At 43.1% G+C, this 25,670-nt stretch overlaps 1 protein-coding gene across 1 annotated transcript; it reads right to left on the bottom strand.

Moving 5' to 3' along the window:
* Nucleotides 1-16,450: 16,450 nt before the first annotated feature.
* LOC147967759 (polyubiquitin-like) lies at nt 16,451-17,501 on the bottom strand. The gene has a single exon (XM_087522542.1). The coding sequence runs from the start codon at nt 17,450-17,452 to the stop codon at nt 16,604-16,606; it is 849 nt and encodes a 282-aa protein (XP_087378668.1). The 5' UTR covers nt 17,453-17,501; the 3' UTR covers nt 16,451-16,603.
* Nucleotides 17,502-25,670: the final 8,169 nt, after the last annotated feature.

Below are 25,670 nucleotides of genomic sequence, written 5' to 3'. Positions count from 1 at the left end.
TATGACAATGATGAATGTGTCATGATAAACTGGAGGGTGGAAAGTTGCATGGCAATATTTCTCGGAATGGCTATGGAAATGCCATAATAGGTAGGTATGGTGGCTGTTTTGAGGAAGGTATATGGTGGTTTTATGGTACCGGCGAAAGTTGCGCGGTACTAGAGAGGCTAGCAATGGTGGAAGGGTGAGAGTGCGTATAATCCATGGACTCAACATTAGTCATAAAGAACTCACATACTTATTGCAAAAATCTATTAGTTATCGAAACAAAGTACTACGCGCATGCTCCTAGGGGGATAGATTGGTAGGAAAAGACCATCGCTCGTCCCCGACCGCCACTCATAAGGAGGACAATCAATAAATACCTCATGCTCCGACTTCGTTACATAACGGTTCACCATACGAGCATGCTATGGGAATCACAAACTTCAACACAAGTATCTCTCAAATTCACAACTACTCAACTAGCATGACTCTAATATCACCATCTCCATATCTCAAAACAATTATCAAGTATCAAACTTCTCTTAGTATTCAACACACTCATAAGAGAATTTTATTATTCTTGAATACCTAGCATATTAGGATTTTAAGCAAATTACCATGCTATTTAAGACTCTCAAAATAATCTAAGTGAAGCATGAGAGTTCATCTATTTCTTCAAAATAAAACTACCACCATGCTCTAAAAGGATATAATTGAAGCACTAGAGCAAATGACAAACTACTCCGAAAGATATAAGTGAAGATCAATGAGTAGTCGAATAATTATGCAACTATGTGAAGACTCTCTAACATTTAATAACTTCAGATCTTGGAATTCTATTCAAACAGCAAGAAAAACTAAATAAAATGACATCTAAGAATAGCAAACATCATGTGAAGAAGCAAAAACTTAGGATCAACCGATACTAACCGATAGTTGTTGAAGAAGAAAGGTGGGATGCCAACCGGGGCATCCCCAAGCTTAGATGCTTGAGACTTCTTGAAATATTATCTTGGGGTGCCTTGGAAATCCCCAAGCTTGAGCTTTTGTGTATCCTTAATTCCTCTCATATCACGGTCTCCCTAAATCTCAAAAGCTTCATCCACACAAAACTCAACAAGGACTCGTGAGATAAGTTAGCATAAACCATTGCAAAAACCTTATCATACTCTACTGTATAAAATCACTAAAATTATTGTTCAACATTGAATACTACATGCCTCTGCATATTTAACAGTCCTATCCTCAAATAGAATCACTAAAGAAGCAAACATATGCAAACAATGCAAACATAACAGCAATCTGCCTAAACAGGATAGTCTGTAAAGAATGCTGCAAAATCCATAATTCCCTAGCTCCAAAAATTATGAAATAAAATTCCCACTGTTGTAAATTTATCAGAGCTTAATATGCAAAAGGTTTCAACATTTTATCACATTCTGAATTTTCTAGGGAATTATTGCAACAGCGGTAAACTTTCTGTTTTCAAACAGCAACATGTATACTTGTAACATAGGCATAGTAAAGGCTATCCGTGCCACTTTTATTGAAATAAAAGATGCAAAACATTATTCTAAATAACAGCAAGCAAATCCTAACAAAATAAATTGACGCTCCAAGCAAAACACATATCATGTGGCGAATAAAAATATAGCTCCAAGTAAAGTTACCGATGAACGAATACGAAAGAGGGGATGCCTTCCGGGGCATCCCCAAGCTTAGGCTCTTGGCTATCCTTGAATATTACTTTGGGGTGCCTTGGGCATCCCCAAGATTAGGCTCTTGCCACTCCTTATTCCATAGTCCATCGAATCTTTACCCAAAACTTGAAAACTTCACAACACAAAACTTAACAGAAAACTCGTAAGCTCCGTTAGTATAAGAAAATAAATCACCACTTCAAGATACTGTAATGAACTCATTCTTTATTTATATTGGTGTTAAACCTACTGTATTCCAACTTCTCTATGGTTTATAAACTATTTTACTAGCCATAGATTCATCAAAATAAGTAAACAACACACGAAAAACAGAATCTGTCAAAAACAGAACAGTCTGTAGTAATCTGGATCAAAAGTATACTTCTGGAACTCATAAAATTCTAAAATAAATTGCTGGACCTGATTAATTTATCTATTAATCATCTTCAAAAATAATTAACTAAATATCGCTCTCCAAATAAAAATGGCAGCAATTCTCGTGAGCGCTAAAGTTTCTGTTTTTGACAGCATGATCAACAAGACTCTCCCCAAGTCTCCCAAAGGTTCTACTTGGCACAAACACTAATTAAACACATAAAACCACATCTAAACAGAGGCTAGATGAATTATTTATTACTAAACAGGAACAAAAATCTAGGAACTAAAATAAAATCGGGTTGCCTCCCAACAAGCGCTATCGTTTAATGCCCCTAGCTAGGCACGACGATTTCAATGATGCTCATATAGAAGATAAGAATTGTAACATAAAGAGAGCATCATGAAGAATAGGACTAGCACATTTAAGCCTAACCCACTTCCTATGAATAGGTATTTTGTGAGCAAACAACTTATGGGAGCAATAATCAACTAGCATAGGAAGGCAAAACAAGCATAACTTCAAAACTTTAAGCACATAGAGAGGAAACTTGATATTATTGCAATTCCTACGAGCATATATTCCTCCCTCATAATAATTTTCAGTAGCATCATGAATGAATTTAACAATATAACCAGCACCTAAAGCATTATTTTCATGATCTACAAGCATAGAAAATTTACTACTCTTCACACAAGCAAAATTCTTCTCATGAATAATAGTGGGAGTATCATAAGAGACTTGGATACTATAAATTGTTTCGATATTAAAAGAGTAATGTTCAGAGAAGGGGTAATCATAATCATGACAAGTTTTATAAATATAATCATCACTACTTTTTATAGCATAAGTTTCATCACAATAATCATCATAAATAGCAACTTTGTTCTCATCATAATCACTTTTCATATCCAAACATGGAAGGCTAGAAATATCATCATTATTAAACATAGCATCCCCAAGCTTGGGAAAAACATTAGTTGCAGTAAATATATTCTCAAATATGTGATCCTCATCAAACATAGCTTCCCCAAGCTTGGGCCTTTTCGTATCATAAGCATAATCACTCTCATCATTAATAGTATGGATAGCACCAATAGTATAGCAAACATTATTATCATATTCTTTCAAGCAAGTACCAAAAAGATTTTCAAGATCATAAGAAGTATCATTATCTTCCCAATCATAATCATCACAACAAGCAATAGGCATAACGAGATCATCATAAAGTGTATCAACTTCATTTTCATGAGGCACAGCAATAATAGGAGCAACTTTATTTGGGGGAGATACCTTTTTACCTCTCTTCCTTTTTCTTTTCTTCCTCTTCACCACATCATGTGGGGGTTCAATCCTCTTTTTGGAGCTCCTTATTAATGAGATTGGTTGAGTAGAAGGCTCCTCCTCGTTACCTGATTCATCATAAGAAATAATAGGAGGATATTGGGAAGTCTCTTCCCTTTCATTAGCATTCTCTTCATCTTCTATTTGTTTTCTTTTCTTTATGTAATTGGCAATATAAGGATTTTCAATGAAATTCACCACACAATACATATAAACCTTCTCTAGATCAATATCGAGGAATTTCTCAAGGTTATATTCTGGAATATGCTTAGTTTGACGTTTCAATTCTTCATAACCCAAAAGCAAACTTAGTTCATTATAATGCGCAAGGGAAATCAAGTCATCACAATTTTTGGACACGATTCGGTCATGAAACAATTTGCATTTGATATTTAAATGACCATGTTCATTGCAAAGTTCACAAGTACGGTAAAGATATTTTAAATTTTCAGCACCCACATCAAGACTTTCTTGCAACAATTTGGTTTCTAAGTACTTATGCCTCTTGCAATATCTATCTTCCCTATTTGGTGTGTACTTGCAAACCCAGTCTACTCCACAAAAATTGACATGTTTATAGGAGGCATTTTCATCATAACTAGTGCAATCATCATTAGCATCATGGATATTCAAAGAATTCATACTAACAACATTGCAATCATGCTCATCATTCAAATATTTAGTGCCAAACATTTTAGAGATCTCTTCTTCTAGCACTTGAGCACAATTATCCTTTCCATCATACTCACGAAAGATATTAAAAAGATGAAGCGTATGAGGCAAACTGAATTCCATTTTTTGTAATTTTCTTTTATAAACTAAACTAGTGATAAAACAAGAAACTAAAAGACTCGATTGCAAGATCTAAAGATATAACTTCAAGCACTCACCTTCCCGGCAGCGGCGCCAGAAAAGAGCTTGGTGTCTACTACACAACCTTCTTCTTGTAGACGTTGTTGGGCCTCCAAGTGCAGAGGTTTTTAGGACAGTAGCAAATTTCCCTCAAGTGGATGACCTAAGGTTTATCAATCCATAGGAAGCGTAGGATGAAAATGGTCTCTCTCAAGCAACCCTGCAACCAAATAACAAAGAGTCTCTTGTGTCCCCAACACATCCAATACAATGGTAAATTGTATAGGTGCACTAGTTCGGCGAAGAGATGGTGATACAAGTGCAACATGGATAGTAGATAATAGTATTTGTAATCTGAAATAATAAAAACAGCAAGGTAGCAAGTGATAAAAGTGAGCGTAAACGGTATTGCAATGCTAGGAAACAAGGCCTAGGGTTCATACTTTCGCTAGTGTAAGTCCTCTCAATAATACTAACATAATTTGATCATAAAACTATCCCTCAACATGCAACAAAGAGTCACTCCAAAGTCACGAATAGCGGAGAACGAACGAAGAGATCATGGTAGGGTACGAAACCACCTCAAAGTTATTCTTTCCAATCAATCCATTGGGCTATTCCTATAAGTGTCACAAACAGCCCTAGAGTTCGTACTAGAATAACACCTTAAGATACAAATCAACCAAAACCCTAATGTCACCTAGATACTCCAATGTCACCTCAAGTATCCGTGGGCACGATTATACGATATGCATCACACAATCTCAGATTCATCTATTCAACCAACACATAGATCCTCAAAGAGTGCCCCAAAGTTCTACCGGAGAATCACGACGAAAACGTGTGCCAACCCCTATGCATAGGCTCCCAATGTCACGAAACCCGCAAGTTGGTCACCAAAACGTACATCAAGTGGCACGTGGTATCCCATTGTCACCACAGATATCCACGGCAAGACATACATCAAGTGTTCTCAAGTCTTTAAAGACTCAATCCGATAAGAATACTTAAAAGGGGAAACTCGATTCATTACAAGAGAGAAGAGGGGGGAAGAAACATCGTAGGATCCAAATATAATAGCAAAGCTCGTGATACATCAAGATCGTATCATCTCAAGAACATGAGAGAGAGAGATCAAACACATAGCTACTGGTACATACCCTCAGCCCCGAGGGAGAGCTACTCCCTCCTCGTCATGGAGAGCACCGGGATGATGAAGATGGCCACCGGTGAGGGTTCCCCCCTCCGGCAGGGTGCCAGAACAGGGTCCCGATTGGTTTTTGGTGGCTACGGAGGCTTCTGGCGGCGGAACTCCCGATCTATGTTGCGTTCTGGAAGTTTTAGGTCACGTGGGTATATATGGGTGCAGGAGGTACGTCAGGGGAGCCATGAGGGTCCCACGAGACAGGGGGCGCGCCCTACGGGGTGGGCGCGCCTCCCACCCTCGTGGGCAGCTCCTGTATCTTCTGACGTGTGGTCCAAGTCTATCAGGTGTGTTTCCTTCCAAAATTAACTTCTCCAGATGATTTTGTTCCGTTTCGACTCCGTCTGATATTCCTTTTCTTCAAAACACTAAAATAGGCATAAAACAGCAAATCTGGGCTGGGCCTCCGGTTAATAGGTTAGTCCCAAAAGTAATATAAAAGTGGAAAATAAAGCCCAATATTGCCCTAAACAGTAGATAATATAACATGGAGCAATCAAAAATTATAGATACGTTGGAGACGTATCATTTTTCACCTTGCTAAATAGGAAACTGATAACAATAGGTCCTCCGGCCAGGTGTGCTAGGCATGACATCACCTTACCAGGTCACATGAAGACCAATGTTATAACGCTTCGAAAATGTTCCAACCATCATACCTGACCGAGGTTCAGATCTGATTGGTGTCAGGATACCTCAGACTTAGGATGCCTGAGAAGAAAAGGTGCAACACAAATTAACAAGATGACATTATAAGATTCTCGGGAAATGAATATGGAAGCAAGTTCCGAAACAAGAGTTCATCATTAAACCAAGGAGAGGATGAGGAGGTGGCTGATGGACTCAGCGACAATTCATCGAGATTTCCAAAAAGGTGGATTTCCGTAGTTAGGTGAACAAGGGGATAACATTTGTCGGATCAAATGATATAATGATGTATGCTCGAGGAAAACATACACAATTAAACATTGGTTGAAAAGTGCACCCAAATTATGGGCTTAGGTAGCAAGATCAATGTTAGAATGGTGATTCGACAACCAGAGTCTTAGAATGGAACTATCGATCATTAACTTCAACATAATAGTGTTGCTAGAAGTACAGAATCCAAGCAACACCGTTCACTTGTTGGTATCCCGGTTAGAATAAACATGGGGACCAAGAAAGAATGGTGTTGGTGAGAAGTATCACTATACCAAGAATTCTCAAGAGGTGGTAAAATTCTAACAATATTCTTGACATAAAAGAAGGTAATACTTCATGGTAGAACATCGCATAAGTTGGGTAGCAAAGAACTCAAGGTACAACACAAAACAAGAACAAGTTTTGTGTTGGTAGGAAAGCAAGGTTGTTCTCAATGTTAACGCAAATCATCGAGGGGAAAGGATGGTATTTCTCATCATGAATTCGATATATATCTTGGAAGAGCTCAGAATGTTGATGATGTTCACGACACATTTTGTCAAAAGGCTCCACGAAGAAGCAATCGAACAGCGACTGCATTAAGCAAAAGGACTGATGCAGCGAAAGATTATTGGAATCACGGATGCGACACCAACTCGGAATCAAGCTTGCTGCTCGAGGTGAAATGATAAGACAAGGAAGATCGATGTAAGCTTAGCTCATCATCGAAAGTTGTGCATCCGGGAATAAGGACCAGGTAGCACAGTTAAAATCGGCACGATAATGATATAGTCCAGCAGGCCAGGAATGACATGGTCGAGTACAAACTCGTGAGTAAAGGAGATTACTAAGAGTTGTTTAATCGTGGTGAGGACCCGATTTAGTTATCGGTGTCCACGAGTGACTAAAAACTCGGAACTAGGAAACATTGGAATCGGTGAGGAATAATACTTGATGAAGGCTCCTAATAAGCAACATGGTTCGGTGATATTATCGAGATACCAGAGGGTATACTCAAAGGTAGAGCAGAATAGAGGTTGGATAGGTGTATTGATCTGTAGAACACAAGTACTTGAACTTGTCCAAGAAATGGGATCAAAGAAGTACAATATGGTCGAAACCACAATTGCAAAAGAACAGATCCCAGATATAAGATGAACTAATACCAAGGAATAGTTAATTTAAGAGAAGCTTCCATGATAAGTTCCACACCGTGTCCGTGGGCATGAACACAAAGGTTCAGGGTCGACTCCCACTTCTGCAATGCATAACCTTTCATTCACTTCTCGTTTTAGAAAAAGTTGTAGTGTCGAAATTTTATTTGGCGAAGCATCAAAAAGGGTATGACTCGCGAAAACTTTCGGGTTCATACAGTTTGGGGAAGGCATAGGTTCAACCCATCGGGGTATCTTAGGAGCATATACCATAAATTTCAAGAATAATTAACACAAGCTCGATAGTAGAGCATGCTTGACAAAGCAGATGATACAATTTACCAAAGGCATTAAAGGAAAGGCTCACAAGCTTATTGAATATGAAGGACGTTGTCGGATAAAATCCGACAAAGGGTCTGGTGGTCCACAAGGGACCAGATGCGAGCATCAGTATTCAACCAGATGAAGAAAGAATGCAAGGAATCAGATTATAGAAACAACTCACTAACTCAAAGCTCAATTGCAAAGGAATTTTGAATTCCAAGACAAGGGATCAGAACCAATGCTCTGATTAGGGATGGATAAGTTGAGTAGTCTTAGGGATCAGATCTGCCCGCCCTAGCGCCTTGGCACCGGGCCCGCCGCCACCGCGGACCTTGCCGGCGGCAGCGGCGGCAGGAGGATGGCCGAGGGAGGCTGTTGGCGGCGCTGGTTTTTTGGCCCCCTGGCGTCGCCCAGGGAGGCGATGCGAGGGGGTACGAGGGGGGCACGTGTGCGAGAGCATATAGATTACTACTTTAGTGATTTAAAAGCTCTTATATTCCTTTACAGAGGGAGTACCTAAGTACTGGTTTAGTACCAAAGTAGTAGTAGTCTTGTAGTTGCCTGAAAATACATGCCACTACCCATGGATCTCACTCATAAATGAAAAAGGAAAGTGATCAGCTCCTTACACAATAGTACAACATGCACGCATGCATGTATGAAAAAAATTGATTGATACGTTATTTATGTCACCACCAAATAAAATGCCACTTGGGTGATCAGCCGCGCCAGGCCAGCGCCATTGCCACAATGAACAACGGGCCGCTGCCTCGTGGATGAAGATGGTGACGTGCGGCTCCTCAACACACTGCAGCATGAGCTGGATGCCCTACTTGTGCTTGGGCGACAATGAAGGGCACATTGTTGATATATCGCCGTTCAAGGGCAACACGTGGTCGGGCTTGCCGGAGCCTTAATCCACCCTATCAACCTGACATGGCAATATATATATATATATATATATATATATATATATACTTATATATATATATATATATATACTTATATATATATATATATATATATATATATATATATATATATATATATAATCGGTGACCATCAGCGTGTCGTGGTTGAGCGACACGTTATAATGGTTGTCACTAACATCGCCGCCTAGCCAGTCCAGGAACCACTATGACAACACATCCTTGGCCTTCCAGGTGGCCACCACGATATTCATCTTTTTGAATTTTCAAGACTCGCAACTAAAACTGTGCAATATGTGATCAATTATTTTCTGTCTAATAAGATCGTAGTCTGGTGACACATGCTGCAGCTAGCTAGGTTGACTTCTCGACAGAAAAGAGCTTGCCCGCCATGTGTTTTGTGTTGCCTGATTTCCCATCGTGCCCGAAAGTTTTTAACTCAACTAGGAAAATACCCATGTGTTGCTACGGGTGTAAACATTTGGTGGTTACACTGCAATTGTGTAAGCATGTGATATATCAAGCTTGAATTATTTAGGGAAACATAGTATAGTTTTTTGTACCTTATAAATCACTCTTCTTTCTCGATCATTTGTCCCGGTCTCACCAACCCAAACAAGGCTAGCACCAGCTATAGTCCATCATACACCCATGAACAAACACAAATACAATCCACACATGATCAAGGACGCAAACAAACATAAAATTATGATTGCTGCAAGAAAACAGGTCAGAAAATAATTTGATTGAAATAATGAAACAAATCTAAGGTGTTGAACTGCATTAACATCTACTTCTTTACATGAATATTACTTCGATGGATTGCCAAAGAAACATCCTTGTAGAAAATGGTCTATTGGGAACTCCTACTAAGGCTCCATGAATCTTTGCACCCAACTAATCCAAAAAGACATATAACAAGCAGAACATCTTGTAATTCTTTAGTTGCAGAGGTGCATGCATGACCAGCCAAGCATATCAAGTCTCCAGGCTATGTCAATTTGTGCTCAATGGTGTCCCTCAAAAAAAAAATTTATGCTCAATGGTGAAGAAACTTGCACCAAAGTGTTTCCTATGAAATTGTTGGCATGTGCGATCGACTAAGTTGTGCTATGTCAATAATCAAAAGAATATTATAATATTTTTCATCCATGACAACCATCAAAAGCATACCGATTTTCAAACATTAGTTAATTTGAAGCTTATGTCTTTTTCTGAACTTCTCCTTGTGGCTCCTTTCTCTTTCTTCCCTCCGCTGAGTCCCTTCTTCAAATCACATTGAGTAGCATGAAAAATAATTAGTACTCACTCGGTCTCATATAAAGTGTCGCTCAAACGGATGTATCTAGAGGACGGAGGGAGTATGATTGAGAAGCTTATCTTGGGAAAAAAGTTGTACAAGTCAAAATTTAGTAGCTTGAGAAAAACTTGCGATCGATATACAAGGTTTTGATTTCTGAATACAATTGTATTTTCTTTTTCCAAAATGACGAAATGACCTTAGTTCTATGTTGTATCTTAACGCCCAATGTGAAGTCTAAAAGAGTGGCAACAAATAGAAAAGAGGGCAATCGATTCATGAACTGAAACTCTAAAGGCAATATATCATTTCCCAATATCATTATAATTCCAACATCCATCTCTTAAATTCTCAAGGAAGCATTTTCTCCTAAAGCCAAATTGGTGAAGAATTTCATAATGGAAGTAAATTAGAAAATAGGTGAAAGTATATTACAAGAACTACCTACTTTTGCATGAAATGAAATGTTTGATAGATGTGAAGCATTTCACAAATGATATTGGGAACATAAGTGGTCGTAGGAAGAGTCAAAGAAATAGAATGAAGTCCTGGCATTTGGAATGCCCTTTGTAGAGCAGTCATAGTGTGATGTGTACCCTCCATGGAAAATATCATTTTCATATTTAGAAGAATCTGGCCACATTTCTAATTCCATTACATGCACACCTATTTGACAATGTTTTGATAATTTCATTACATCAAAGAAATATCACTGCTTAGCTAATTACCGGTAATATATGAGTTGTGTCCAGTGTATATGAAATAGTAAGACAATGGTACATTCATGTTGCGGTAGACGGGACGTGAGATCCAGCGTGCAAGCGGACGGTGTCCGCACGTCCGCATATGTCTGCAGGAGCAAAATCAAAGTGTGGATGAAAATTAAAGCAATATGGATTAGCGTTTCGGGAAGTCGCGGATGTTCGCGGACACACGATCGCATCAAAAATTCAGAATGAAGCTTGTCATCCCAGCAACAGCAAATGGTTGCCAGTAAAATAAATTAATAGAGCAATGGCAAATGAAATATTCAGACAAAGCTAGCTAGCCATCTATTCCTCGGTTTCGCAAGGTAACCCCCTCGCGTCGCTCCCGCGAGCGACCGAGGGGGCGAACCCCAGCCGCAGCTCCTAGTCCGCCGCCTCCAGCTCCCTCCCTCGCCGCCCCCGACGTGCGCCGCCGATCCGGTCGGCGTGTGCGGAAGCGGGGATCCCCTTCTCCTCGCATGAAGTCGGGCGGCGTGGGATGACAGCTTCAGAGACGGCGTCTTGCGGATCCATGGCACGGCGGCACGATGGATCCTGGCGGCGGCGCTTGGCGGCGCGGGTGGATCGGTTGGGTGTGGCGTGCCGGTCGGCTAGACGTGGCCAGAAGATGAAGGTGGGGCTGGGTGTGGCCGGTGGCGGCGGCGGCGGCGGCGGCGGCGTCCAGCCCGGGTCCGGTCTTGGCGGTAGCGATGGTGATGGCTAACCCGGATCCAACCATGAAGGTGGCGGCGTCCCCTCCGCCGGGGATGATAAGCCAGGTGGTGGGTCCTTGTGGTGGCATCGGTGGCGACGGATCTTGGGATCCCGTGTCCGAGCTCGTCGCAGGACATGCGTGGCGGCTGGAGCTTCCTCCAGCGTCGACGGCGCTTGATGCGGCATTGCGGCGACGATTGCCATTGTATGGATGATGACATCGGTTGGCGCGACAGTGGGTGCTCCCTGTAGCGCCCAGAATCGGGACGGCGGCCCCTCTTCATCAATGGCGGCGGACTCTGGGGTCGTGTGGGCGACTCGGAGTCCGGATCTCGAGATGGTGACGGCCTTCTGAGGCTGGTGGCGGTATGGGACGTCCCCTCCATCAACAGACCGGTTTCGATGCGGCTCGGCAGGTGACACATGAGCCTCTCTCGGAGTTGTCGGGTTGTGCTTGTTGTCGTCAGGTGAACCACCGATGGATGTGCTACCGGTGGATGCTACGCACGGCGTCTTATAGGGAGACGTCAAGTCATGCCTGCTACTGGCAGGTGATGCACGGCGGCTCCGGCGGAGGTGTCAAGTTTAGCCTGTTGTTGTAAGATGGAAGGTGGTGTGACAGTAGCGGGAGGCAGGCGGTATGGGACGTCTTTGTCTTTCGTTGTCTCCTGTAGAGGTATCCAGCTATCGAGGCGTCAGTGGACGACGGATAAAGGTGGATGGTACAGACAGCTTCAACGACGAGCTTATGCACTTCAGTGTAAACACAAGATCTCTGATCGAGCTATGTCGTCGCGCGCCTGCGTGTCCTTGCTGAAGGTGGTGGATTGAAGCTTTGCTTTGGGGATGAGAATCCGAAGTTCAACCTTGTGGTGGACTCGCCATCATCGGCGCACGTGCGGCGATTTCTTCTTAAAGGGGTTGCTTAGGAGTTGTGTATTTTTCGTTTATGTTGTGTCTTGTATCATAGGGTTAGTGGTTATCAGCTGGGGGAGTTACTGTCGCGAGGTATATGGCATCAGAGCTTGTTTTTGTTTTTTTGGGGGGTCAATAATGGTCAGTTACTGGATTTTGCTCTATTAATAATATATATTTACATGCATCGTCCTGATGTAGAGGCGGGGTTATCCTCTTTTAAAAAAAAAAGCTCGCTCATTGTTGGTCTTGTTGCTGAACGTGATCCACCACCGTGTGCACGCCCAGCCGTCCGTAAGGTCGAGCGACCACCGGCGGCTGTGGATGAGGAAGACGTCGCCGTTGAGGCCAAAGTACTACCTTGCTGATCAAGCGTGTTGGTGTCGAGCCAGACCCACTCGGCCTCGATCGGGTGGGTGAGCATGGTGGCATGCACACGCAGCTGTGATCTTGGACCAATACGCCACCATGTTAGGCTGCAGCAGGGCCCTGCTGTACAAGAGCTCAATCTTGTTTAGGCGGCCACCGTAGTCAAGCTTACTCTTGAGGAAGTGCAGGAGCATGTCGCCACTTCGCCGACGCATCAGTGGGACTCCGATCTGGACACCATGAGCACGCAGTCCCAGGGTCGCGCCTTGGACTGAGCCCACGTGGACGTGGGTAGTGCAGACGAAGCCACTCCGTACGGTTCGTGAACCACCCGGTCAGGCGCCAATGGGGATGGTCTGCGGGCATCCTCTTGCAACGACTGCGCGAAAGAGGATGAGAAGAGGAGGGAAGGGGACCCGACTAGGTTGGGCACGGGTGTGGGCGCAAGGAAGTAGGCGGCCGTGGCCAGGAGCGCGCTGGAGGCGAGTGCCGTGGTGTGGTGGTAGGAACTGCACAGTGGGCGAGGAGATTAGGGAGCGGCGGTAAATGAGAACCCTGGCCGGATTGGTGGAGAGAGAAGGAGGTGAAGCGAGGGACGAAGGCGTTGGCGGCGTCGGTCGGGCCGTCGGGGTGAGGAACGGGAGTTGAAGGGGAAAACCGGAGCGTAATGGGAAGTAAAACGGGAAAAAACGCGTGGAACATGGGCGTGCGGTGCGGGGAGAGCTGACGAAGGATTCGGCAGAACGCGGTCCATTTTGGCTGGAAAAGGATCCTTGCCTTTTTTTTTAAGGAAAGCCATCACGGCGGTTTATATTTCATGCGAAAACAGCGATACATCGTTTGTTAATACATTCAGAAGAAAACACGGAGGCTCTGATTTCCAAACAATGGTTCGAGAAACCTCCGAGTTCCTAACCAACAAATCAGCCGCCTCATTAGCTTCCCTAGAACAGTGAAAAAAAGCTATTGAAATAAAATTGCGAGCCAGAAAAGAACACTCCTCATAAATTGCTGCAGCCGGATCCATACCTATTTTGTAGTAGATAGTAGAGATTTCTCTCGCCTTTTGTTGTTTCCGACATCGCTTGCCTGGAAGTTTCCCTCACAATTCTTCATTGTTTCTCGCCCAATGTGTTTTCTATGGACACTTTACTTCCATAAGCAAATAAACAAATAAATATCAAAATTAAATCACAACCAAATAAGAAAATATATAAACATTCAATTAATTCTATTGCTATTTCTCAGTTTTGGTTATGTATAACAATTTTCTGTGTTGACACGTATGATAAATGCTTGTACACGCTTATAAGAGCATCTACAACCAGACCCCTCATAACCGTCCCAAACGTCTGGACGGGCTGCCTAGTCAGTGTCCGGACGCAAAAACATCACCCAACCGGCCTCCCCATAGCCGGCCGCCCAAACGCCTATACTGACCGGCACTCCCCATATCCGGCTCATATCTGGGGCGGATTTAGGGAAACCCGGCACGCACACCATGTAGTATTGACAGATAGGGTCCACACGGAGACGGTGAGAGACCGCTGGTCCGATGGGTGCCTCCTCGGCTCCGCCTCGCGTGGCGCCGCTCCGTCGTGCCGGCCAACCGAGGAAGACGGCTATTTAAGTCGGAAGGCGGTAACAAAACCCTAGCCCGCCTTATTTCTTCCCCTTTCTCCTGTTTGTCGTTGGCACTTTCGCTTTCATCTACCGCTTCCGATGCCGAGAGGTGCCCAATCACCACATATGCCATGCTCATTCCGGACCAGAGGGTGCAGGTAATGGAGCAGATCCAGGCGAGGCAGGCTGTTCTTTTCGCCGTCGGCCTTCCTCCGAATTCGCTGGAGCCGTCGGAGGTTGAGAGGCGGAGGAGGAGGAGCAGGTGAGGGAGGAGGAGGAGCCGGGGCAGCAGACGCCGGAAGTGGAGCCCATGGAGGAGGAGGAGGAGGTGCCTACGGAGGACGTGTTCCCGGCCGCAGGCTTCGCCATGGCGGACGCGGAGACGGAGTACGAGACCACCCAAGCGATGGAGATGGCGGAGCAGACCGCCATCCTCGAGTCCATCCAGGACGAGGCCCATGTCGAGGCCAACCGGCAGTTCATCCAGAAAGAACAGGTGACGACGAAGACGTTGTTCACCGAATTGGACGCGGAGACAGAGGCGGAGGAGGTGCCAGAGCTTCCACGGTCGTAGGAGCTTTCGCACTTGCCCGTCTAACCGGCGCTGGGCACGGAGATCGTCGAGATCTATGACGGTGAGTAATTTTACCTATGTACCAGTATGTAGGTTTTTATTTGCAAGGGTATTATGGATTTGAGGTATGAAGTTTGAGTTTCATGGTTGTGGAGGACATTTTTGATGTGGCGTTCGGTCATTGTTCGCAGGCACGCCCGGGTGCATCTACGGGCGTTTGGGGGACGGCTTTTGGGTATTGCGGTTGTAGATGCTCGAAGTACCCACATATAATCATTAAATATTTATTTTTCAGCATTTATATGGTATAAACATATTAAATACAAATATAGTCATCAAATATTTAACTTTACATGTCTCAATGATGCATATATAATGTTTTTCTTCTACAACAGTAGAATGTGAGAATGTTAGTACGTGTGTGGTCATAGTTTTTTTAACCAAACATGTAGTATATATGGAAGTCTATATTCCAAAGAAAGGATTAAATCTGCTAAAATTAGTTGATTTTAAACTTACCACACTTACTCGCCTCCATTTTTATTTACTCCGTATACTAGCTTTGACCTAAGTCAAAATACATAAAGTTTGACCAAGTTTATTGAAAACAATATAACTTTTTACATTAACAAATACATACGATATGAAAATATATTGAATGATGATTCTAATGACATTGATTTGGTATATATTGTGGATGTTAACAAAACTTTTTGTACTACTCCCTCCGTTCCTAAATATTTGTCTTTCTAGACATTTCAAATGGTTACAACATACGGATGTATGTAGACATATTTTTGAGTGTAGATTCACTTATTTTGCTTTGTATGTAGTCACTTGTTGAAATGTCTAGAAAGACAAATATTTAGGAACGGAAGGAGTATATACTTGATCTAAGTTTAGAAAGTTTGACTAGAGACAAAGCTAATATGCAAAGTAAATAAAAACAAAGGGAATACTATTTGTATACCCTAGTTTACCTTGATCAATTTGACAGATGAGATTAAGTAACAGCTTTGATAAAGTACATCTAGATGTGTCATAAGTATTGCACATCTAAGTCCTATGTCATTGATCATACATTGAGGTTCGTGTGGATATTTTCTTTTTCTTTTTTTTCCCTTTTTATGCTTGATTCACTCACTTAGATGTGCAATAACTAGAGCACATCTAGATGTGTCCTAGACACACCCAATAAGTAATCCTCTTAAGTGGAGAGCTTACATTTTTTCCCTGCTCATAGCAAAGTACGGGCACATTATTGTAAATGAAAGTATCTTCCTTCAAACCCCCCAAAAAAATTCCCCTGCTGTTCGGTTGATAATTGCAAAAGTCAGAGACGCATAGTTCGGTAACATTGCGGAGCAAAGGAATAGGTCACTCTTGTTGACATCTTAACCCAACAAATCGGATCTTCTTCAGGATCGTTAACTCAACTAGATTATAGCAATTTGCGCGAAAGAAATGAAATGGTCAAGTACGTATCATGCATGCAACATAACGACTCAATGCATGGTGAATGCAGATCTGTAAACCGATGGACGTACGCAGCATGTTTCCGGTGTGTGTGATGCACAAGAACAAAACATGCATATCAAGCGCCTCCGGTGACCCTGCCGTTGAAGATCTCGATGGTGTCGCCGGTCTTGACGTCGTGCCAGCGCAGCGTGCGCTCCTCCTCCATGACGTTCTGCTTGTAGATGAAGAAGTAGGCGCCGTCGTTGGGCAGGAGCAGGTGCGGCGCCGCGCTGCCCAGCTCCGCCCGCAGCTCCTTGACGGCGTCCATGTCGCTCACCTCCAGCGTCGCGGTCTTGGCGCCCCATTTCACCTCCACCGACATCCGCTTGTTAACCTTGCAATTGGCCACCCCGTTCCCGTTCCCGTTCCCGTTGTTGCACGCTGGCGACGGCGGCGGCTGGCGCACGACTACGCGCACCTCCATCTTCATCCCATCGGCCGGCGGCTGGAACTCCGCCAGCGCCTTGTCATCCTCCATCTCGTCCTTGTCCAAGAACGCGCTCACCTTGGCGGCGGGAAGCGCGCCGTCCGTACGCTCCTGGAGCGTCTCCTTGAGGCGGGCGACCGTGCAGGACGCGTCCAGTTCAAGCGCGACGCTGCGGCCCTGGCCGAGGGCCGGCCCGGAGGCGACGACGTGGACGACGGCGCCCGGGGCGCTTGCAGCATGGCCGTCAGCGGCGGCGACGGCGGCGGCAGCGGGAGATTCATCCGGCAGGACGATGAGCACGTGGGATCCCTCCAGGATGGGGTAGTGCTCGGTGTCGCGGTCGTCGTCGAGCTCCTTGCCCTGGAAGAAGAGCCGCTGGGACTCCACGGGGATGCCCTCCTGCTTCAGGATGTACTCCTTGATCCTCCGCACGGTGGAGAAATACCAAATCTCGACGACGAATCGGCGGCCCTGCGTCGTCTCGAACGTCACCTCCATCGCGATTCAGCCGCTTGTGTGATTTGTGAAGAAAACGTGCGGCCGAGCATTTTATTTATACACACAATATATGGCATTGCACATCCATCATTTACTCCCATGTTATTATTCTCAGATTTCTTTTGACCGCTTAAAGTGCCTCCTTATATTTCATTAATATGATTATTATTAAGGTTACATCTTTCACCACGCCAGTAGAGGTGCAATATATAGGCATTTATAACATATATTCTCAGATATAACATACCATATGTGTGAAAATTAATGTACGTGCATTTATAACAAAATTTGCATCCATTTTTTTTACTCATCATATTCTGATATCTGCAAAATTATTGTGCAAGCATTTATGAAAATATATTCTAAGATATGTGCATGCATGATGCATCGATCCATGCATGATGCCATATTTCTCAGATAAACTAGACCATAGTGGCACGCGTTGCCGCGCCCGTCGGTTTTTTCTATAAAATGATAAGAATTTCTATAAATATATTAAGACATGAACCATAAAAGTAAATTTGCATTAAGACCAATAAATATCTCCAGTAATTATTTTTTGTGGGCGATTAAATATCTCAGTAATTAAACATATAAAATTAGTTGATACTGAGCGAAATAGTGCAAAGTCGGTTCGAGCCTTGTGGGTATTTAGTTAGGACTGTCCATGGATAAATGTTCGATTTTTGTTATGCATCCTACCCGCCACCTTGTTAGCCTTTAACTCCAGGTGCATACGGCCTCGCAACATGCTCCAACTTACCATTTGTAAAAAAGCACACCATTATAGTATTTCCCTACTAATTTTTCTTGTATTTAAGCATTTACAGAGCTATAATATATTTTCTTAATAGCACATATTAACACCTCTTGAAGAATCAACAATCCAAACAATATACCAGTTTAGGGGGTATTCCTAAATTATGAACGCAAAATTTTAGGATGATTCTTAGTCTTCACACCATGTATATTCATAGTAACTCACCACAAATACTTCACTCCATATATATTCAGATAACTTTACTCCATATTCAGATAATTCACATGACACAAATTTTGAGTATATGGCACGACATTTGATAAGACAGTTGGTGAGTGCAAGTCTGTTTCATCAACCAATGCTACCTGCAGATTTTCAACCTTACACGAGGTAAAAGATATGGACCAAACATATAATTATTGGCAGTGGGATTCCTTACCCCTAATCAACCATTAGTTGGAAAGCCTATAGAAAAAAAACACTGGGGCAGAGAGGAAAGTAATTTGATAAATTTGGAAGAAAAATATAATTCTGTCACTACATAGTTAATGATTTCTGTTGTGAGAATCCTTTTTTGCTTATAGTTTCAGCTATTTGTTCTGCTATAGATAGGAAAGTAGAAAAGGCACCTCAAGTTTCAGATTGTCCCAAACTTATGCAAGTTATGCAACAAGATATCTTCCTGCAAAAAAAAGCAACAAGATATTACACTTTTTGTGTATATATAAAGTCAGGATAAATAATTAAGAAGGAAATATACCTTATAAGGTTTGTTCACAATTACCATCAAGAAGGTCGCCGAGTTTCCTTCTGCTCACATAACACCCTGAAACAATTCTTCTAGAGCCCTATAATTTTTTCCACAGACGTAAACCACCCACAGTTGGTCTCATGGCTGACAGGCTATTGGCAGATAGAGGATCCGAAGAAAACAGTAAGGACTTTTGAGCCATTGAATCCAACACCCTGCAGTAATATAATCAAATCTCGACTGGAATTAGTACGGCAAGATATAGCCTCGTGCATGATATTATACTCCACATCAAGAAAATGGTGAATCAAGGAGAAGTTGATGTATATGCCAAGTAGAGTAGGAAAAATTATAATGCCTTGTTCATCACACTGCCAAAACATTATGAAAAGTAAGAATCTTCCTATCTTTTTAGATCGAACATAATTAAGCTTAGTCTCAATCATTGATCAGAAATTCAGAAGTGATGTGAGATTCTCACCTGACAGAAAAAAGGTTGTCGTGGGACAAATCAAGAAACCTATTATCCCAGTTTTAAATCAATCCAGAAGTAAATCAAGCAACAACGGACTGACCTTGTTTGAGGATGCAACCAGAACCACCGTCTGTTGCACATAGAGAAGGATATCGTAGGCAAAAAGGAGTGTGCCGGCGGTAGACAACAATGTTGGAGCAGATGATGCCAGCTTGCAGCCTTGGAGTGAATCCAAGCTGCAAAGCCAATGGAGGCCGGGAAAGTCGTCGAGTGTCAGGACCAGGAAAGGCATGAGGAATCAAGAATTCAAAATCTAAGTAGAGAAATTACATATAATGAACCAAAGAATATAAATAGGCTTATACGAAGTAAGGAGAACATAGGGAATCAGGCCACTAATTGATGCACCACCATCGAACTTGACCAGGGAACAGACCGGCGACACAATCAAATCATACAGGAAAGGGGGAGCGTCGGGAGACGAAGTATATATACACACCTCCATTAATTGCCGTCGGCGAGTGGCGCACATCACCCGCGATGAATTCTCCATTGAACTGACAATTGATTGCCTCCTTCAATCCCGGCAAATCCGTTTCACTGGTATGGCTCACGAACAGTCCACCACCGCTTCGCCTGATCGCATCTACCTGCATAGGAGGCTAGAACCTGCTTGGTCGCATGGTTCGCTGCGTCTGCGTGACAGGCAAGGCCGCGTGATCGCATCGCCAAGCTTGGCTCGCGGTCGCTATGCGGGTCTTCATTCATGTCCACCGCACATCACCATACCAGGGTTGCGGCCGAGCCAACATAATAAGGGTCATGTAGAGGCCTGTTCTTTTCCTCTTTTTTTAGGCAAACTCGCGGCCTGTTCTTTTCCTCTCGCTACGGATAAGGGTCGTGTAGAGGATGGGAAGTTGGCCAAGTAGGCCCAAAATAACATCAGTGGCCCAAAATTGTCACCGGAGTAGCGTCCCAGTACGGACAGCGGCCCACGCGGGATTAAAAGCCAGTCGGACGGCCAAAAATGCGTACAAGTGATGATCCAACGGTCTCAAACGCAGATAGCCTGGGATGGCCGGAAAAGTGTTCGGTTATAATGTTTCTAAATGTGTTGATAATGAAGGAGCTTAACGACATTAATAGATATACACTCATTAAATTGCAAACATTGACGGTGGTAGGCTAATGATATCTTTAGTTTCTAAAACAATTTTGGTCTATATTGATAGAACACTGAATCCAACCATATATAGGATAAATATACCCGGAGATACAAATTGCACCCTAAACAAAGGGATATTACAACAACGAGAAATCAATCCACTAAAGTACTTGCAAAGATCCGTAGAGGAATAAATTTTAGGTTAATAAGGTAATAGTAGATCGACGCATATGCTGGATAGCTGGAGATTGATCACCCCGGGGACATTGAACAATTGGGGGGGGGGGGGGGGGGTCACCCCGGTCTAGGAACCCAAGCACAATATTATCGCTAGACCAAGTTGATGACCTTGTGTGCAAAAAGGCTTGGAAGAAGAGGGTGTACATAAATGCAACCTAGTTTGACATCCATTACTTTTTGACGATTCCGTGATTCTTATGAATGCAAATTTGACTGATGCAACTTAAAAATAGCAAGTGTTAGATACATATTGCACAAATTCTAGAAAACTGGTAATGTCAACAAAATCTGATATTTTTCTTGTGTCTGAGTACCCATGGTGGTGTTAGAGCGAATATTTATATTGAGTTCCTTGTTGATATTCAAGATCTATTAGTATTTGGAGCTAATGGCCCTTCTGGGGTAAACTGGGGCAGACGATTTGTTAAATATTATTAGGATGTATGTAAAAACAACTATCACTATCGGGGAAGGAGATCGTGTTGAAAGTTGTTGTCAAAGCATCCTTGTGTGTGCCATGTCGATCTTCAAACTTCTGAAAGGGGTACGCAAGGACGTGACTTATGTTACATAACAGTTTTGGTGGGGAGATGATGAAAAAGTAGAAATATCATTGGTTCAACCGGTGGAAGTTTGCGACGCCTAAATATAATTGGAGGGATGGATTCAATGTATCTCCACTCTTTTAGTTTAACCTTGTTGTCAAACCCGTGTTGGATTCAATGTATCTCCACTCTTTTAATTTAACCTTGTTGTCAAACCCGTGTTGGATATTACTGACCTATTGTAACTCATTGTGTGATGAGATACTGAAAGTTAAATACTACCCAGAAGGGGACAGACTGAAAGCTAGCCCAAGGGCTTCAGGTGGCAAATCAATTTGGCAGGACTCGCAGGTTATGTTCCGAGCCACTACACAGAAGGGAACTGCAGAAACGATTTGGTTTTTAACAGAACAACAAAAATTCATTTCTTGCAGGTTATGTTTCGAGCCACTGCACTGATCCGTATGTGGTTGCTACTCACTCCGACGGAGGCCAGGGAGCGTTTGGTTACTGAATCTATCCGATGGGAGACGGTAGCACGGGCTATCTTCAACCGGTTTGGATGGCGGTCATGTAATAGGATAGGCATTTAGTGTTCCTATCTTTTTTAATGCCGACCGGTTGTGGCTTTCCTGTATTTTGTTAGCTCTTAGTGAGCCTTTTTTTCCGTCTTGTTTTGAGACCTGAAGACTTTTGTTGAACACCTGGATTATTAATAATATAGACACATGCATTGTTCTGATGCAGAGGCCGGGGATTAACCCCCTTTTCAAAAAACAAAAATTGGCAGGACTAGCACGTTTAAAAGTGGAACTACTCGGTGTGTAAGAAATGGAGCGGATATCAAACTCTTGGAGGAAGGACCCTTGGATCCCATCGAGCACAAAGCACAATGTTATCTCTCCACAGCGAGGAGCAATTCCTATGTGTGATTGATCTTATTTATCCAGGTACTAGTGATTGGGATAAAGATTGGATGAGACTTTACATATAATGTTACGCATACTGCAAATTCCTCTAAATAACAAAGGTTTCGGTGACTTAATTTCTGGAGTTGTATGAAGAACTGTTGTTTGCCTGTAGCTTACCACCTCAAGTGGCATCACCAGTTTGGAGGTACGACGTGCAGTGCTCTTCGAACTCGGTTTGGAAATTAGTGTGTGTCAATTAAAGATCCCAAGCAAAAATTTAAAATATGTTGGCATGCACTTATGATATTATCCTTCTAGAAACTACCCTTGGAAGCCAAAACATACTCGCATTTAGTGGATGCCCCTATTTGTGATCCTTCAATTTTAATGCCTAGCAACAATTTATATCTCACAGAAGCTCAACCTAATTGCAACCATAGAGTCTGCTACTTTGGTAGATAGATAGAGGTCTGCCACTCTAGAGGAACTACTCCAATTGTCGGAGAAACAAATGTGGTGGATTACCCATGTTGGGTAATAGGAAGCAATATCTATTACAATATGGTATATGTTGTGGATTAGTTGCCAAGAAAATTACGAAGAACGGTTTCCACCATTGGATCATTGGGAAAAAGGGGATGTTTTGTTAATGGGGAACAAGGAACTATCTATAGTTGTCGCGATATAAATAACTATACTTATCTGAGCCACAGGAACATGTACATACGAAATACAAAAATTTCCACCTCTATTTTTCAACAAAACTAGAACAATGCCTGTGCGTTGCAACGGGGTATAAATATTTTAATACGTTAGCTTGTGATTTACCTGTCAATAATAATGTGATTGTGTAAATAAATGTTCATCAAATTCTCACCATGAATTAGCTTATATTTTGATTAGAAGTTTGGTAGGTAAATTAAAATGGAATTGGTTCAGAAGGTAAGCAAATTAAGGTGATTGATTATCATATAAATGGATGGTTGGACGAATGGATGATGAGAAGAGGTGAAATGGAAACGTTACGTTCTTTTTAAGTAGTAGAGATAATGACTTTATTTAGATAAGGACATAAGAACTGCAGTTTTTGCAATGCAGAACATGCAAGACAGAAAAAATAACTTCCCATCACCGCGAGCAGCCGGCGACGAACCTCACATGGTGGAGCTCTTGTATGGCGCCTTTAGCGCCACATTTCTTTCCTGCCGCTAACTCGCCTGGGCTGGCCCAACAAAAATGGCCTGCCCTGTCACTCGGATCGCACGTCTCTCTTTCGATCCCATCGTTCGGTCGACACTTGCATGTTAAATGTTGACCAATTGAGTTTTTGTAAAAATAATTAATTAGATAAATTCATAAAAAATATGAATTTTGGACAAAAAATTCGTGGATTTGACATAGTTCAGATTTTAAAATTTCATTAATTTTAAAAATCTTAATTAATTTTGAGAAAAAAGTTCAATTCATGAATTTTTGAGAAAAACTCACGAATTTGAAAAAAAATATGATTTTAGAAAAAGTTCACCGGTCTTGAAAAATTTCATCAATTTTGAAAAGAAGTTCACAAAATTGTATTTTTTTATTGATTTAAAAAAACATTCATTGATTATGAAGAAAAGTTCACCAAATTTCAAAGTAAGTTCATCTGTTTTGAAAAAAAGTTCATCAGTTTTGAAAAAAAGTTTAGGGAATTTAAAAAATAATAAAATATAAAATGTAAGAAAAACAGAAGAAAACCTGCCAAAAAAGAGTTTGCGTTGCTTACGTGAAGAAAAATAAAGAAGGTAACTAGGCACAACAGGAAAGTTGCCTAGTTGGTTATCGTGGTTGTACACACCCTACTACACTCATTTTTGAAGGTTTTGCAGAATGAAAAAATAGTATAAGATGGGCCGGCCCAGTGTAGAGGGGGTGTGCGCCCGTTTGAATATATCAAAGTAGAAAGAAGTTCATTTTTCACCCTTGAATGTGCCTCAATGGACAAACACCCCCCTCCCTCCAAGTCTATTTTGGTATGATTTTAACCCTGAAATTCTCAAAACCGGATAAATCTGACCCTAGAGCGGTTTTGTTATAATTTTGATGGTTTTGGGAGAAGACGTCGTCTTCCTCCTCCCTCCATCTCTCCTCTATGTCGTTCATCGACAGCCATGCCCCTTGATGCTCCCCACCGAGGTGCTACAGCATCGCCCCAGATGCCCCAGCCCCTCCTTCCCATTCCCCCACCCTTCTCACACCCTCTCGCGATGGGAATCGCGTGCCCCACACGCGCTCGTTCTGCAGCCAGCGCCGCTGCCGTTGCCGCCCACGCGTGCACCGGCCACCTTGAGCCACACTGCCATGTCAAGAATCTTCGCCATGCCTCCTTCGCCTACTTTGGCAAAGTAACTTGTGCGAGTCGCCCCCTGAATTACAGCGGGAACGTCGTCTTCCTCGTTTCGGATCTGCCGCCGGCGCGCCTGATTCCCTAGCTCTGAGGAGCCCTGACGCCTCTACTGCCTCCCTTTGAGATCCCTCTGGTGTTCACGGTGCTACTGACGCCTCCCTGGCAAGCCCATCGACCCCGAGTTTCTACTCCATGATGTTGTGCCGCGGTTCCGGTAGCTGCCGCGTAGGCTACCATATAGGTCTTCCGCCCGAGCAGACGGCATCTGCGGCGTCTCGGATGAACCGCCCCGTCCCGCAGCGGAGAGGGTCTTTCGCCAAGCAAGTAGAACCCGCGAGTCTGCCATTCGGCACGGCACGGTCATGGCGGCCGGGTCCAATACGAGCGGCTGCAGGAACCCCACGACGAGGATGAGCCGCCCAGCCGCGGCCATAGACCGGAGCGACAGCCGGCGGGAGAGGAACAACGGGTGGCAAAGTATCGGGGGCGCCGGAAGCCCGTCCCACCGCACGTCGATCTATTCGTAGACCATGAAGATTGCCGTCGTCGCCGCGCCCTCGAGGAGCGTGTAGTGTGAGAGGAATGGCAGGAACGACGGCGCAAACAGGAGGCGGCGCCATGGCAGACGACGTGCATCACGAGCAGGCAAGCTAACTATCTATGTCTGCACACCCAAATACCATGCCACGTCACACTTCTGACCCCAAAACCGCCTAAAATTGAAGCAAAACCATCTGAGGGGGAGATTTACTCGGTTTTAGGCTAGCCATAGTGGGAGTAACTTAGTTAGTAACTTAACACATCCCAAGATAATTTTGCTTATGTGGCAAGTATTTAATAAGGAAATAGGTGTTTGTGATAACATAATATGTTACTGTAACATAGCGTTTTCCGAGACAAAATGAGTCTATGAGCTAATAAATGAAACCATCTATGACATTACTACTTAGTTATTTTGCACTATGGAGGTAGTAAGTTAGACTAG

The sequence above is a fragment of the Triticum urartu genome, chromosome 5A (genome assembly GCF_056163025.1).
Source record: "Triticum urartu cultivar PI428250 chromosome 5A, HENAU_Tu73, whole genome shotgun sequence".
Classification (NCBI taxonomy): domain Eukaryota; kingdom Viridiplantae; phylum Streptophyta; class Magnoliopsida; order Poales; family Poaceae; genus Triticum; species Triticum urartu.
This window is presented reverse-complemented; position numbering and strand designations above follow the sequence as displayed.

Excerpts from the sequence above, each read along its gene's own strand:
- LOC147967759 (XM_087522542.1), bottom strand. The coding sequence starts at position 17,452 with ATGGAGGTGACGTTCGAGACGACGCAGGGCCGCCGATTCGTCGTCGAG.